Genomic DNA, 16,811 nt, shown 5'->3' on the forward strand with positions numbered 1-16,811 from the left:
AAAGCTCTTCTTAAAAGCTTCTTATTTATAGATGCATTTAATGATTAAGTCTACTACTGAATAAATCTCTCTGCTTGTCAAGCTAATTCTTTGAATTTATTGTTTACCCATCCTAATGTATTTCCCTTGAATTTTTAAACATAATAACTGTATGTAACCCCCGAATTAAATAATTTTCCTTATGTTTTAGTATTGTCAGTTAAATCCCATTTAAGGTTTAATTTTTCTTTTTTATATTTGTATTTATTGTAAATGATATTAATTTGTACATCGCCTAGAAATGTGAATAGGCGATAAATCAAGACATTTAATAAACTTGGAAACTTGGATGACCTTACAGATTAAAAACTGGGACATATTCCTGATTACTAAAACCTGGCTTAAAGACAATGATGGAGTTACACTAGGTTATGTGTCCCTTAGGTTATCAAGCTTTAGCAGGCTCTCGTACACACAAAAAAGGAGACGGAGTAACAGCCATTACCTGCACGTGACTAATGGATTATAGAGAAATGTATATTGGTACTAGATCACAATATGCGTCGTATTAGGATAAAAACTTGTATTTAAAAATCTAGCACTGTAACTATGGCAAATTTAACCTGTAAACTGTACATTATGTATATTGGTATTAGATCCCTAGTGTGTGTCTAGTTAAGATAAAAACTTGTATTGAAAAAGCATTTACTGTTAAGGATAACTATGGCAAATTGTAACCTGGAAACTCTATTTGTTGGTTCTAGACCAGACATGGGCAAACTATGGCCTGCAGGCCATAGCTGGCCCGCTTATTTTTTTAATCTGGCCTGCCGACCATCCGTACCCCACCAACCGCGAGCCCTACATACCTCCCTCCAGAGCAACGTCGGGCCGGCAGCACTCTAAACATGCTGCTTTGCGGCCTTCTCTCATCAGGGAATTCCCTCTGCCGCATCACTGATGATGTTATCAGTAACAGGGCACACAGAAGGACCAAATGAGAGAAGGCCCTGAAGCAGCTTTTGTTTAGAGTGCTGCCAGCCTGACACTGCTCTGGAGGGAGGTATGTAGGGCTTGCAGTCGGCAGGGTTCAGATGGGAGGGAAGGATGGAGAGTCAGCAGGGGTTCAGATGCGCAGCGGGGGCAGGTGTTCAAGGGTTCTGCTGCACGAGGGAGGGAGGGAAGGATAGAAGCTGGGCAAGGGTTCTGCTGCACAGGGAGATGGAGGGATAGAAAGATTTAAGAACCCATTGTGGCCCACGAGTCAAAAAGTTTTCCCATCCCTGCTCTAGACCCCCAGTTTGAATCAAGTTAGGCTACAACCTTGTATTGTAAACCTGTTCTGTAATTATGTCAAATTGTAACCTGTTAACTATATAACAGGTGCCATATACCAACTGTAACCCATTCTGAGCTGTTTGGGGACAACGGGATAGAAAACGAATTAAATAAGTGAAAAGTGTAAATGAGGGGATGAGGCATTTATGGGCTAGTGGAGCATGTCTCTGCATCTGGAGACAAGGTATGTGTTTTAAGTGTGAGTACAATGTGTGGGAGTGGATTGTATGTGTGTTAGGATTAGGACATTATGGCCTTGATTCTGTATAGGACGCCCAGGAGAGGTCCTATACAGAATCGGGCCTACACTAACTCCGATTCTGTAACCGGCGTCCATGTTATAGACGCCGGTTAGAAAATCGGGTTAGAGTAGATGTGGCCGCTACACTTATCGCGGCAAGGGATAAGTATAGCGGCTGCCTGTCTGATCGCTGGCAGGAGGGTGCCCAACCCCTCCTGCCGGAACACCGCCCCCTCCCCCATGAAACTCTTGATAGCCGGCAGGAGGGTGCCCAACCCCTCCTGCCGGAAAGCCGGACCCTCTCCGGATCCCCCATGCTAACGACCCCCCCGATGACTCCCCTAACCTCCCCCCCCAACTAACCTCGCCTTCCGGCGATCAAGAGTTTCGGGGAGGCAGGGCGGCTTTCCGGCAGGAGGGGTTCAGCACCCTCCTGCTGGCGATCAAGAGTTTCAGGGGGGAGGGGGTGGCGTTCCGGCAGGAAGGGTTGGGCACCCTCCTGCCAGTGATCGGACAGGCGGCCACAGCTGCTATACTTATTGTGGCAGGGAGATCCCTTGCCATGATTAGTATAGCGGCCGCATCTACTTACAATGTAGGTCAGCATTTTGCTGGCCTATATTTTAAGCGTCTCTTCCTCTACTAGGGAGACGCGTAGGGCCGCCTAGGTTCGCCTAAGGCCATTAGACAAGCTTAGGCGTCTTGCCGGCATCCCTAAGCTCCCGGAGGCTCCTTCAATATAGGCGGCCTGCCTGGGGAGCATTTTTTTAAAAAACGTGCATCCCGATTGGCTGATTAGACAGCTGTAGGACGCCTACAGCTGCCTAAAATCGGGACGGCACTTTGCAGAATCAGGGCCTGTGTGTACAATGTTGGGAATAATGGTGCATTTGTATATTGGCGGGCATGATATGTTGGGGTGGGTGGGGATATGTGTGTATGTCTAGAGGCAAAGGTTTAGCATGTGTGTGGGAGCAGTATGTATGACTAGTGATGAAGTGGGGAATGCACTTGTCAGTGTATTAGGCAAGTGATGTGTGTGTGTGTTAGGGTTGAGGACAGAATGAATGGAGGTAAGATGCATAGGGTGACAGGATTTATTTTATTTATATTCCGCATATCTTACAATTCTATTTGTATTTGTCTGTGGGAGTATATCTGGGGTGAGGTGGATGCATCAGATGCAATTTATTTTGAAGGTGTTTGGGGTGGTATACGAATTTACTAATTAAAAAAAAGTTATGCAATACTGTGGAAATTGAGGACCATTAAGAAGTATTTTGATATAGAGTCCTTTCGGTTGCCGGTTCAGTTTACTGTATTGTGTACTTTGAACTATTGTAATATAGTTTATTTGGGGTTACCAAAAAATATTTTATTAAGACTTCGTTTAGTTCAGAATGCTGCAGTTCGTTTGATCTTCGGGCTTAAGAAATACTGTGTGATAGATGAGAGAAGGTATGTGGATGTGTGACAAATGGTGTGTGGGGGGGGTATATATGTAGTAAGTTTAGGTTTATTTGGTTTTCTAGCCTGTCCTCTCAAGATAGCCCAGAACAGGTAACATAGATGATAATCCAAATTTAAATTAACACATAAATAACAAATTATATCATAACAATGTCAATTTAAATGAATCTAAATTTAAGATTATACATTATCATCAGTTTAACCAACATATTAGTTCAGTTAAAATAAGTTTTAAACAAAACCTCAAACTAAAATCTTAACAATTAATCTACATACTAAACATTAGTTTTCATAGTCTTTTGAAAAGACAAGAAATTGTCCAAAGATCTAATACAAGATGGAAGTTCATTTCACAACTTTGGTCACAAACTGGGAATAAGCTCGTTGGTGAGCATACTCAAGATGAAATATTTTCACAGAAGGGACACAAAAATGTCTCTCTAGTCATAATAGTGTATGAGACACTTTGTAAAATACATTGCACTCTCCCAAGTACGTGTACATTTTCAAGTCATCAGCTGGGATTTCTCAGAGAAAGATAATAGTTACTGCATATGGGCAGACTAGATGGGCCTTTATCTGCTGTCATGTTTCTACGATCACATTCTTAAACTTCTACCACCAAATCTACAACTTCTTTAGAATCATATAGAGCTGTCCTTAAATATAGAAACATCTTCAGAATAATACATTCACAGTGGTGAATCTGGTTTGGCGGTCACCTGGGTTGGACACTCCCTCCTTCAGCCAGCTGGGGGAGGGAAAGGAGAGGAAATGTAGTGTTGGGGGGGCACAGTCTGCATGTGTAGCTGTCTGCTAGCCCCCTGCTCTGGAGCAGGAAGTTGATATTAGAGGGGATGGGAGCCGGGGCCAACGGAGCCAACAGCCATGCGCATGCAAACCACAGCTACATGACCACTCCATACCACCACCACCACACACACACTGCCTGCACCTGGGGCAGACTGCCCCACTTCCATGCCCTTGGTACGCTAGAGCAGTGGTTCCCAACCCTGTGCTGGGGGACCACCAGGCCAATCGGGTTTTCAGGCTAGCCCTAATGAATATGCATGGAGCAGATTTGCATGCCTCTCACTTCCACTATATGCAAATCTCTCTCATGCATATTCATTAGGGCTAGCCTGAAAACCCGATTGGCCTGGTGGTCCTCCAGGACAGGGTTGGGAACCACTGCGCTAGAGCATTCACACATAAAACTAGTACCATATTTTTAATTTAAACTTTTCTTTCTGCAGTATGAGAACAGGAAGGAGACACTACACTAATGCTTCTCTGACATGCTACCGTATTATTGATGAAATATGCTTTTGTACAATTCTTTAATGGCAGGCAGGTGTAATGTACATGATAACCACATAGAAATAAACTTGTCCATTTGTTTGTAGAATGAAATAGGTGCAAAAATAATAGTTATGTTTTTTCCATTACATTGAACTGAAGAACTCCAGTGGCACAGGGTCCCAGGTTTGGACTTGTTTGCAATTCTGTATGTGCCTATCTTCTGCTGTGGAATGCTTTTCTGAAATGGCTGGCTTTATGATGGCCTGGGGGGGTCAACCTAAGCTTTTTTACCGTCTACTTAGGTGGCTCAAGACGGCTATTTATTTTTTTATATCTGCCTGTTACTTTGTCTGTGGTAACCCTTTCCTCCTTTCATTGCATGTCTGGTTACCGACAGAGGGAAAATCACAAATTTCAAAATAACATCACCAACTTACTGTAATCTATTTGTACTGAAAGCTGTCATTTTTCCCCACAATAAAAGTGTGATTATAACTCTAGCATTTTCAAATCCTATGACTAGTTCACAAGGCATCAGAAAATGATCAGGATCTTTACAGGACTGAGAAGTGTGAACTTGAAGGAATGAGGCATTTGAAATAATGAAATTATTTTTGTCCAGATGGATTAAAAGTTGGTATATGGCACTGTGTAAAGCACCAACAACCTAAGACTTTGTTCTCATTTTCTCAGCCAGATTTTAGGGGGAGCAGGGAAATCTTATTAAATAAGCCCCCAAATAACTTTTTTTCTTTGAGAAGAGGGAAAGCTCAGAATGCATCTCCATTTAGTGGTTGACATAGCACTTGACAGTCAATTTCAATAGTGACTCCGCTCTTGTCACGTGGAGTCTGACAGAGCTGAAACACAGGGAGACAAATTAATCTCCACCCCACCCCACCCACCCCCAGGTCATACAGACAGAGCCAAGGCTTAAAGCTGAGCCACAGAAAGATAAAATGACTCCCCTAGAATCATACACATAGCAGTCAATTAAAAAAGTAATGTAGCCATCTGAGCACTTGGCTTTTACTATAAGCTAGAGAGTTGCGTGGGGACAGAAATCCCACCCATCCCCGCCCGTCCCCACCAGAATCCTCTCCGTCCCCACCCATCCCCGCATGGAATTACCTCCATCCCCACCCGTCCCCATAAAAAGCAGCAATTACTTCTGACAGGATCATCAATTCCACCGTTTCTTTTGTGTTTGCGCTGCTGTTTTCCTTGTGGAATCTCTTTGGTGGAACCCTTTTTTTGTTTTCTGTTCAGATAATTAACTTATAAACCCCCTCTTTTACTAAGGCTGACGTGTCCTTTATATTACATGGACGAACCCTGCTTCCAAAGCCTTCCATCCCCGTGGGAGTCCCATGGGCCAGAGGGGGGTCCCCGTGGGAGTCCCGCGGGACCTGTTCCCGTGCAGACCTCTGCTATAAGCTTCAACTGTGCTTCATAGAAAGCTAATTTTATTGTATAGAATTTGTGCACTAATCAGGGGATGCTTGCCAGACACATGCACACAAAGGCAGCACTAATAAAGTTGCAATGACTGAAAAATATACTTTGGTTCATCACTAGAGGGCGCAACTCTCTTCTTGAAGAACTCTATACCTCTGAGTGAAGGAAATAAGAGCCAGAACACATCTGTGGTATTTTACACACAAAACTTAGCCTCACAAAATTCTTTGTATATTTATGCACAAAACAACTGCAGATGTGTGCTGGCACTTTAATTCTGTTCAAACACAAGCACATTATTGCCATTACTATTCTGGCTGGAGAAAAAGAGGAACAAGCTATTTTAAATCAGAGTATTTAATTTATTTATTTCGATTTATATCCCAACCTCCCAGAGAGCTCATGATGGGTTACAAGAGAGCATACATAGTTCAAAGATCAAAGGGAACCTATCTACAGTTCATAGGAACTTAGTTACAGAATATACATTTAGTATCAAACAATAGCTCCAGGTAATGTTTCAAATATTTTCTTTAAACTTGCAACAATGTAATCTCTCAAAGTATTCGGAGAGGTTGATGTAACTTGTGAGACAATTAGACCCGCTGGTCAGTGGCTCAGTTCTCAATCATTGCACTTTTGGTAACGGATCTCTTATAATTGCACATAAAATAATCTTAGTGAGTAAGCATTTATCTGGCAGTACTCTTCTTAATATCAAAATGCTCAGAAGTAGAATTCAAAGTAGAGGATGGCATGGGGACAAATTTTTCTCCGTCCCCACGGGAACTCATTTTCCCATTCCATTCCCTCGAGTATGTTTCCTGTCCCTGCCCCATTCCTGCAAGCTGCACCCTCATCTTCACAAGCCTCAAACACTTTAAAAATCATAAATGTTTGAGGCTTGTGCAATTAAGGCAGAGCTTACAGGAATGGGACAGGGACAGCAACAATACTCACGGGGACGGGGGTGGGGAAATTGAGTTCCTGCAGGCACGGGAACAAATTTGTCCCTGCGTCATTTTCTAATTCAAAGTTCTTTCTAAAGAACAGAGCAGTCCCTAAAAACAAGCAAAATATGTATGAAAAGACATGGCAACTTCTTCAGCATCAAATTCGCAGCATAAAATACAAACAATTTAAAAGGCTGTAAGCCAGGGGTAGGGAACTCCGCTCCTCGAGAGCCGTATTCCAGTCGGGTTTTCAGAATTTCCTCAATGAATGTGCATGAGATCTGTTTGCATGCACTGCTTTCAATGCATATTCACTGGGGAAATCCTGAAAACCCGACTGGAATATGGCTCTCGAGGACCGGAGTTCCCTACCCCTGCTATAAGCAAACGGACATCACCAACTTACTGTAATCTATTTGTACTGTAAGCTGTAATTTTTCCCAGAATAAAATTTGACACTGCGCCTTTGGCAGACAAGAGCGAGAAATAGGTTGGGGTTTTTTTTTCATGGCAGACAGTAGCGCCCTTAGGTTTGAATTGCAAGTTCGAATGATGTGCTTTTTTTTAACATCATCTGATTTTTGTTTGCTGCGACAAAGTTTTGGCCTTGCTATTCTTTGTTAAATTCTCTGTATATTTAACACAATCTCTGTGAGCTAATTCTTCTGAGCTTCGGGGTTTCCCTTTTTTCAGCGTGCTGGTGTTTAGATGACGTCTTGTAGATGCCAAGCATTATGTAGGATTTAAATGGGGGAGGGAACAAGCGTCGTCGTCTGTTGAACTGTTAGGTTTTGTGAAGCAGTTTGCTTATAGCCTTTAAATGGTTGTATTTTATGCTGTGAATTTAATGCTGAAGAAGTTGCCATGCCTTTTCATACCTATTTTGTTTGTAGGGATTGTTCTGTTCTTTAGACTGAAGATAAAGATGTGCTTATGACGGGTTCTCTGAAGCAGCAGTAATTGTGAAATGCATCAGAACCCTGAACTCAGTGCTTGAAAAAGATCTTTAAATTAGAAAATGACACATGGACATATTTGTCCCCGTCGAAACTCAATTTCCACATCCCGTTCCGTGAGTGTTGTCCCTGACCTGTTCCTGTAAACTGCCTTAACTGCACAAGCCTCGAACACCTTATGATTTTAAAGTGTTTGAGGCTTGTGCAGATGAGGACGGAGCTTAGGCATTGGTGGAATGAAGCATTATGACATCACAGTCTGAGCTCTACAATGTTGCTACTTATGGCTTTAAAATGTTTGAGGCTTGTGCAGATGAGGACGGAGCTTAGGCATTGGTGGAATTGAAAGGTCACTTGGACACACAAAGTCAGAGGCGTGAAGAAAGTACAAGAAATTTATTACGGTATACCGGACTCTAGTGCAGTTAATAGCCTGCCTACTAGACTGTCAGAAACAGGAAATACACGGACTTTTATGCCCTTTTCGCAAACTAATATATGCAAAAACTACAATTTTCATTTGTTACTTCTATAACTTTTCTACAATTATTATTGGTCCTAAGCTCACACTAGCAGGTCACTTATCTAACTCTTACAGGTCTAAATGTTAAATGTACAGAAGGGCAGGGTACATCATGGCTCAAACTCTTATCTATTTAGCTTACAATGTGGTAAGGCAGGGACATACATTTTAGGCAGATGAAGTCAATAGATTGTAAACTTTCTTCAGCTATGTAGGCCAGAGCAATATTTTAAACAACAGTTAACCATTTCATGACCCTACAGAATGAGGCATTATGACATCACAATCTGAGCTCTACAATGTTGCTACTTATGGTTTTAAAGTGTTTGAGGCTTGTGCAGATGAGGACGCAGCTTTCAGGAATGGGGCGGGGACAGGAAAATAGTTCCTTTGGGGACAGGGAAAAATTTGTCCCCATGTCATTCTCTACTTTGAATTCTACTTTTGAGCATTTTGATATTAAGAAGATTATGTTATGTGCAATTATAAGAGATCTGTTACCAAAAGTGCAATGATTGAGAACTGAGCCATTAACCAGCGATCTGTGACCCATATTGGTCTTATTGTCTCACAAGTTACATCAACTTCTCTGAGCACTTTGAGGGATTACATTGTTGCATGTTTATTTTATTTTTTAAAAATCTTTATTAATTTTTCAAAACGAATACAAAGTGCCAGGAATTATACAGACATTAATAATCAAAACGAGCACTTATATTCAATCAATAACAATGCAGAAGAAAAATATCCCTCCCCTCCCATCCAATACATTTAATCAAAGAATAAACCAACAAAATATCCCCTCCTCCCCCCCACACATCCCCTGTCCTGGATGTGTATGGAAATAAACAAAAATTTAAAACAAAAGATACCTAATGTTGCATGTTTAAAGAAAATATTTGAAACATTGCCTGGAGCTATTGTTTGGTACTGGTTGGCATTGTATGCACCTTTGTTCCCCGAGTGTGTTGGGTTTCTAGAATATAAATTTGGCATTCCATATGCACACATCTGATACACATAGCCTATTTGCATATTGTGATGGATGCCCATGCTAGGATCCTCCAGGTTCTGATATAATACCTGCACAAATATTGACCTAGAATGTTCACCATTCAGCATGCTCTCCCGTGTAGCCACACATTACAGTATTTACCTACAATTTGATTACTTAATCAGTTATAAAAATATGTTCTGTATGCATTAGGAAAACTGTGCTCTGAGCTTCAGTACATAGCACTGATGCACTGCTTGTTTCATCAGCTCAGTATCAGTAACTTCCAGCTCTGCTCTGTTCCTAGAGCTTGGGTAGCAAGGTCAAGTTCACCTGGAAAGAGCATGAAAAGCTATAACTCTTACAGATTGCTTTCTTTTCCACCCCTTTGCTAGCTGCAGTCTTTGAAGAAGAAAGTGTCTAACATCTGTAGTGCTTCTCTTATATGAAATCCTCTTAACCAAGCCTTCTATGCTGCTCCTGATCTGGGGAAAAATTTCTTACCTTGGCGTACGTCCTAAGCCACTCTTTCCTTTACAGCAAAATACTTAATGGTCTCATTACTATTCATTTTAATGCTTTGTGTACCTGTGTCTTCCATGCCAGTAAACACCCAATTAGAGAATGACACGGTGGCGGTTTACCCGCAGCCACCGCATTTAGCCGCGGGTAACCCGCCAAAACGGGGAACGAAAACTAGCAGTCGCTGCTGGGACAGGGACAAGGCCGTTCACCGCCCCGTGGAGCGGTGAATGGTCTTGTCCCCGCAGTGAGGCATGAAGGATCGCGCGGTCCCCGCAGCCCACACCCGCCTGCCCAATCGATCTTAGTGATTAGCCAGCTCTCTCCCTTCTCCTCACCTTAGTTTGTAGGTTTTCTTTTTCGGCGACCCGCACACTATCAAAGAGCCGCGCACCCGCTGCTGCTCAGTTTCGATCTTCTGCTCTGACGCAACCGGAAACAGGAAGTTGCAGCAGAGGAGAAGATTGAACACTGAGCAGCCGCGCGTGCGCAGCTCTTTGGGAAAGCGTGCAGGTCGCCAAAAAAGAAAGCCTGCAAACTAAGGTGAGGAGAAGGGAGAGAGCTGGCTAATCACTATGATCGATTGGGCAGGCGGGTGGGGGCTCTTTGGGAAAGCGTGCAGGTCGCTGAAAAAGAAAGCCTGCAAACTAAGGTGAGGAGAAGGGAGAGAGCTGGCTAATCACTACGCTCGATTGGGCAGGCGGGTGGGGGCTGCGAGGACCGTGCGATCGCCCGTGTTCCCGGCTCAAACTGGAAGGAGGGAGTGAAAGGGAAAAGGATTCTGGGCCAAGGGGATGAAAACAGAAAGAAAAACCCACAGCAGGAAAGAAAGGGAAGGACAGGCAGGTGAGCCAGATGCTAGAAGCAGGGGGGGGGAAAGAAAGAGGGAAAAAAGCTAGATGGGGTTGAAAAGAAGAGACACACTGGTATGGAAGAGGAAGATAGGGGAAATCTGGACACAGGAAGGTAACAGAAAGAGGGGAAATTATATGCATGGGGCATAGGGACAGAGACATAAAGGGGACATGCCATGGGGATGGTATATGGACACAGGGGGGGGCAATGGCAGATACATAGGGGAGATATTAGAAATGGGGAAAATAGGAGCACAGAAGCGAGATGGTTTGTGGGGATGGGACAGGGACCGAGCTCGCAGGCTCCAGTGGCTTGCACAAATTATATTATAACGTGCCATGAAAATAAGAGGGAGGAAGGTAGATAGATAGGCCACGCGAGAAGAGCTGAAAGGTGATAGAAAGGAACAGATGGTAAAGGAGGGAGAGAAGGGTGGTGGTGGAAAGGAATAGGATAGACATTGAAGGAGGGTGGAGAGGAACAGACCCTGAAGGGAAATGTGGAAGACAGAATGGGAAGAAGACAGATGCCAGACTATGGGGGAGCGGAGGGAAGAAGATGGGTGCTAGACCAATTGGGGGGGGTGAAGGGAGAGGCACAGTAACAGCAAATGGAAGACGCAGAGAGAAGACACACAGTGGATGGAAGGAATTGAATGAGAAGATGTGGAAAGCAGAAACCAGACAACAAAGGTAGAAAAAAAATTCTATTTATTTATTTTTTGCTTTAGGATAAAGTAGTATATTAGTTGTGTTGATAAAAATTTATAAACAAAGCCCTGCCAGCTGAACATCTCTTTCTCTAGTTCAGCAGCAGGAACTTTGATTTATAAGAAAGGAATAAGCTAAATATTACAGTACTAAGGCTTATATGGATGCAGCGGGGACGGTGATGGGGTGGTGAATGGGATGGCAGTGGCGGTGACAGGGCGGTGAAAGGGGTGACGGGGCGGTGCAGAGGATGGTGGGCCGGGGCGGTGGCGGGGACAGATTTTTTTCCCCGTGTCATTCTCTACACCCAATCTCAACCTCTCTCTACATCATTTTGCATGGTAGCTCTCCGCATTGCCCCATAGTCAATGACCACGGTAAAGCAAGTGGTATCCCCATGGTCTGAGACAGGAAATCAGAGTGGCCAGCAGTTTAGCCATCCTCTCTAACTGTAACCCCTAGCCTGGTGTCCTGTTTGTTTTGTTTAGACTGTAAGCTCATTCGAGCAGGGACTGTTTTTATGATGCTGTACGTCTGGTAGAACTCTAGAGATAATTAATAGTAGTAATTAAAAAAAATACCATTGGTGTAGTTTACTCTGAACTGCTACTCACTGTTGCAATTCACTGGTTTAGATTACTATGTTATATCAGTAGATTAGAAAATATAAAAATATATAATTATAGTAAGGAAAGGAAAAAGATGTAGGATTGGAGCAGAGGCCTCATGGTTAGAGCAAGTTGATAACCAAGGTAGCCAGGGTTCTCTTCATAAAAGTAATGACAGAGAAGAACTGGGAAATTACAGGCTGATAAGCCTTACCTCAATGGCGGGAAAAGTCACAGAGAGCTGCTGAAGGAAAGGATAATGAACTTTCTAGAATCATTTAGATTACAAGAACTGAGGCAACTTGATTTTACCAAAAGATTATACAAAATGTAAATCTTTATTCATTTTTATACGTGCAATAAGTGTGATAATACATAAACACATTTGCACATTGAGAATATCACTTAATATTCAGCAATAATACCAATCATAAAATCTTATCTCCCTCCCTTCCCTCCCACCCCTTCATAACAAGTAATTAAATTACTTTATATAAGATGTTATACTTAAAATCTCCCCTTCCTTAAATTTACAGGTTCAATTATGGGGTGGGAGGGAGGGTATTTTTATTGTTACATGTTATATAAGTATTGATTATATGATAGATAAGGGTGGGGAGGGGGGGAGATAAGAGAATATTATATGTATCATTGTTGATTATTAAGTGATATATTTATGGTTATTTGTATGGATATGTTATCACACTTATTATAAGTTTAAAAATGAATAAAGATTAAAAAAAAAAAAAAAAAGAAGGGAAAAGTCACAGAGATGCTGCTGAAGGAAAGGATAATGAACTTTCTGGAATCATTTAGATTACAAGAACTGAGGCAACATGATTTTATCAAAAGATTATACAAAATGAATCTGGTTTCTTTAGGTGATCAGACAACTAGATAAATGGCAAGTGTTGGTTTATGGTCTATTTTAATATTCCCCCTGTTTTACTAAGGTGCACTAAGCGTTTTAGCGCAGGTTTAGCGCCTTGCTAAATCTATGCGTGCGCTAACCGCTAATGCATCCATAGACTAACATGCACATGTTAGCGTTTAACGCATGGTTAGCGTGCGCTAAAAAGCATATAGCGCATCTTAGTGAAAGGTGCCCATAGTCTTTAATATAAGTAAATTGAATGCCCTGAGATGCCTCCCAAGGTAGTGAACTTAGTCCGATATTGGTTAACAGACAGACTGGAAAATTATATTTGTTCAGAGAAAAGGTGAGCAGTGATGTGCCTTAGGGGATTGATTGGTCCTTAGATTGATTCTGCACAATTCCTTTGTGAACAGTATGGCTGAAGGGATAGAAAGAAAAATTTACCTTTTTGTAAATTACACAAAGATTTGCAACGGAGTGAACACCCGGGTGGGAACAGACAACATGCATGAGCTAGGTGAAGGGACCCTAGAGTGGTAGTGTCTGAGGATCTCAAGTGGGTGAAATATATAATGTGGTGCCAAAGCCAGAAGGGTCACAGAGAGAGAGAGGTATAATCAGAAGAAAAGAGGTGATAATGCCTCTGTCCAAGCCATTCATGAGACCCCACTTGGAGAATTATGTTAAGTTTTGGAGGCAGTATTTTGCTAAGCATATAAAAAGACTTTGAAGTGGTGCAGAGAAAGGTCCCCAAAATGGTATAGGGTCTGAGCCAGAAGACGTTCTAAGAGGCTTGAAGACCTGAACATGTATACTGTAGAGAAAAGTAGAGAGAAGGTGGTATGATACTGATATTTAAATACTTGAAAGGTATTTAAAAAGCAAAGAAATCTTTTTCAAAGATGGGGATGCTTTAGAACTAGATGACTGAGGGATATGAAATAAAACTGCAAGGGGGTAAGCTTAAAAGCAACATCGGAGAATGTTTTTACATGGAAAGCTGGTGGATACCTGGAATGCCCTTCTAGTGGGGGCAAAAGAAGTGACAGAATTCAAAAAGGCATGGGATAAGCAGAGTATCCTAGCAAGAGGATGAGATTAAAACAAAACAATGCCAATGAAAGTTTCAACCTACATATTCTGCACAGATCAGCAGATATGACTCCAGCCACCTTGCCAACTAGAATGGACCTTATTTGCTATCTTTCTAATATGTTACTATGTTAACCAGAAACCCAGCCGAGGGACCTAGAAAAGACTTAAATAACCTCAGGCATAGAAAGAAAAGGGAAAGCCTAAACCTAGAGAAGGACCTCCAGAATATACCCACACGGAAGGTAATCCATGCACTGCTTTGTATGTTTTTCTGTTCTTTCATAGTGGACAGAATCACTTTTTACTGCATATAGAATATTAATAAGGCATCTGACATTATTAGACCTATATTTGCCTTTAACAAACTCAGTTTAGTCAAAGTGAACTAGCTGGGTAACACAGCATTTAAGTCTCTGTGCAACTGTCTTGGGTATTAGAAGAGCAAAGAAATTGACCCTGGAAAATCCACAGAGAAGAAAAATCCAAGAGAAACCAAAAAAAACCCACTGTGGCGAGATGATGTTCCTGAATTGGACTTTATTAAAAAATCATATTAAAAAAAATCAACATAGCAATCCACATAAAAATCTTAAGGATCTAGTCCACTGATAGCGTTGGACCCAACACGGTCCGTATTTCGACAGTAGAGTCTTCCTCAGGGGTCCCTGCTAGTCCTAGGGTGGAAGATACGTGGAAAGGCTAAACAATCCAGAAGTACAGATGAGTAGAAACTCCGCATATGACGCACTTCAAAAACAAAATCAAATGGGTATTAAAAGAACATTTATCAACATCAAGGAAACAATCAAGCAACAAATCCTATAACTCCCAAGATTCTCATTGTGGTATGAACAGGAAGAAAGCCTGACCTTACAAGGAGTTTGATCCAATATCTATAACATCTGGACTAAGCATCTCATCAGTAAAAATATAGTTGAGTAGGATAGTAGCATACCATGTTCTCATAATTGAGGAGCACATTCTCCCTTAGTTACTCCTTAGTAAAGGCAAAAACAAAAAAATTCATGTATTCTTTCCAGTATGGCCATGGCCCCTTGATCATCTGATCATGGTCCAACTGGTTATCTCGCAGGCTTCTTAACTTTGTACTTGATAAAGCTTTTATTGATTTTTGTTTCTACTGAAAACTTACTTTCAAAAATCCCACCTCTTGTCTGTTTTATCAGTGTCTTATATGTAATTTAGTGCTTAGAAAAGAGTAGTAGTAGTAGTAATTTGCAAGTGCTTGTAATTTTTCCTATTTTCTTCATCTGGGTCCACTTTTGGCAACACCTTACTTCTATCTCTCATCTCTTCTTTGAAGCATGCTGGTATTTGCTTGGTCCTCTGACACTTTTTTTTTTAATATGTAGAATACATCTGCTATGAGCTCCAAGATGGTATTTTAAAGAATAATCTTACCTGATGCAGACTCGTAACTTTGTGCTGCTGCTTTGCTATTTTTTTTTTTTTTTTGGAGGGGGGGGGTTCTTTTCTATCCAGTGAAGTCTGTTCATTAAATAGCATGTTACATTAGCACAGGTTAGCAGTAAATAGTCTTCTATGTGACTTCATCTGCTCAACAAAAGAAAATTATGGAAAAATTGAGCCAGAGAACAAAAGCGAGCAGAGACTATTTTGTTACAATGGAGAATACGGACCATCTAAGTTGAGGTACACATTTCAGTAAAAAGAACAAGCAATGCCTGAATTGGCCTTAATCCGTATGTACATAGGTATGAGCACGACCTGATATTTTGTTGTAAGCCTTTAGGCCAGGGCTATTCATTTCCAGTCCTTGAGGTCTATAGGCTACCCAGGTTTTCAGGATATGCACAATGAATATGCATGAGAGAGATTTGCATACCAAGGAGGAAGTGTAAACCTGGCCTGCCTGTAGACATCAAAGAAGGAAACTTGAGTAAGAATTGGTGCATAGCTGAAATAATGTAAAAAGTGGACAGGACCTGTTTTTTGTTCTGAAGAGCTCAACTAATCTAGGAAGAAACATTACTGTATCACAGCAGCGATAAGCCATTTGCTCTATATTTTGATTATTTCCAGGTAACAAAACTGATGAACACAACTGAGTATGGTGCTTAACAAATTGATTTTTTTGATGCCTGTTGAGTTTTAGAATGTTTTGCTTATTTTTTTTTTTTTAATTTGGACAATTAATTGTACAGGGCCATTTTTTACAGTCGCCTGCATGCAGCCCAGATACCCTACAAACCTGCTTTGAATTAACAATCAAAAATTTGGCTATGCTTTTATTTTAAGATTGTTAAGGCATTTACTTTACTTTTATATCCTTTAAAATAAATGGATTTTCTTTTTATCTGTATCTGTGATTGCACTGAGTTATTGTGATCCAGTGCTAGAAAGTTAATTGCTTTATTTATAACATGTCAAAGCAGATTTGAATGTGAACAGAATAGATTTTTTGTTACCATGTGTTCAAAACATATTTTTCTCTATAAATATGGATGCCTAACACAAATATTTTGTCTTCCCAGGTGGTTCCTTCAGGGTCCCAATCCATACAATGGTTCACAGGACTGGCTTTGCTCAGGAAAATACTGGGACAGAAACTATTCAAACTTACCAGACATTTATTAAGATGCTCCCACTTGACCTGTACATTTAAAGACAAACCCATATTTTCATGTTTCTACATGCCATCTCTTTCAAATTCAGTATAATTAGAATATCCTACATGCCAGCTGTTATTACTGTAAAATAAAGGTGGTGTTACTAAATTAGTATATATCTGACTTATATCCCCTTTTTAGGGGAAAATACAGTGGCAATACTGCTTCAGGGTTTCATATCCTGAGACAGAAACTACCCAGGTCAAAAGGTCGGAGTTCTATATTCTATGGTTGTTCCCATACCTGGCCTAAGATCCATATACATTTTTACTCTGTAAG

General features: G+C 41.3%; 1 protein-coding gene across 12 annotated transcripts in view; it reads left to right on the top strand.

Annotated features, from left to right (window-relative positions):
* OSBPL1A (oxysterol binding protein like 1A) overlaps window positions 1-16,578 on the top strand; it is a 319,072-nt gene extending 302,494 nt beyond the window's left edge. For all 12 annotated transcript variants that reach the window (XM_033933855.1, XM_033933854.1, XM_033933860.1 and 9 more), the window contains one exon: window positions 16,398-16,578. In XM_033933855.1, the coding sequence (XP_033789746.1) occupies window positions 16,398-16,500 (103 nt within the window). In that variant the 3' untranslated portion in view covers window positions 16,501-16,578. The remainder of the gene's footprint in view (window positions 1-16,397) is intronic.
* The last annotated feature ends 233 nt before the right edge of the window (window positions 16,579-16,811 follow it).

This window comes from Geotrypetes seraphini, chromosome 2 (assembly GCF_902459505.1).
Source record: "Geotrypetes seraphini chromosome 2, aGeoSer1.1, whole genome shotgun sequence".
NCBI classification, from domain to species: domain Eukaryota; kingdom Metazoa; phylum Chordata; class Amphibia; order Gymnophiona; family Dermophiidae; genus Geotrypetes; species Geotrypetes seraphini.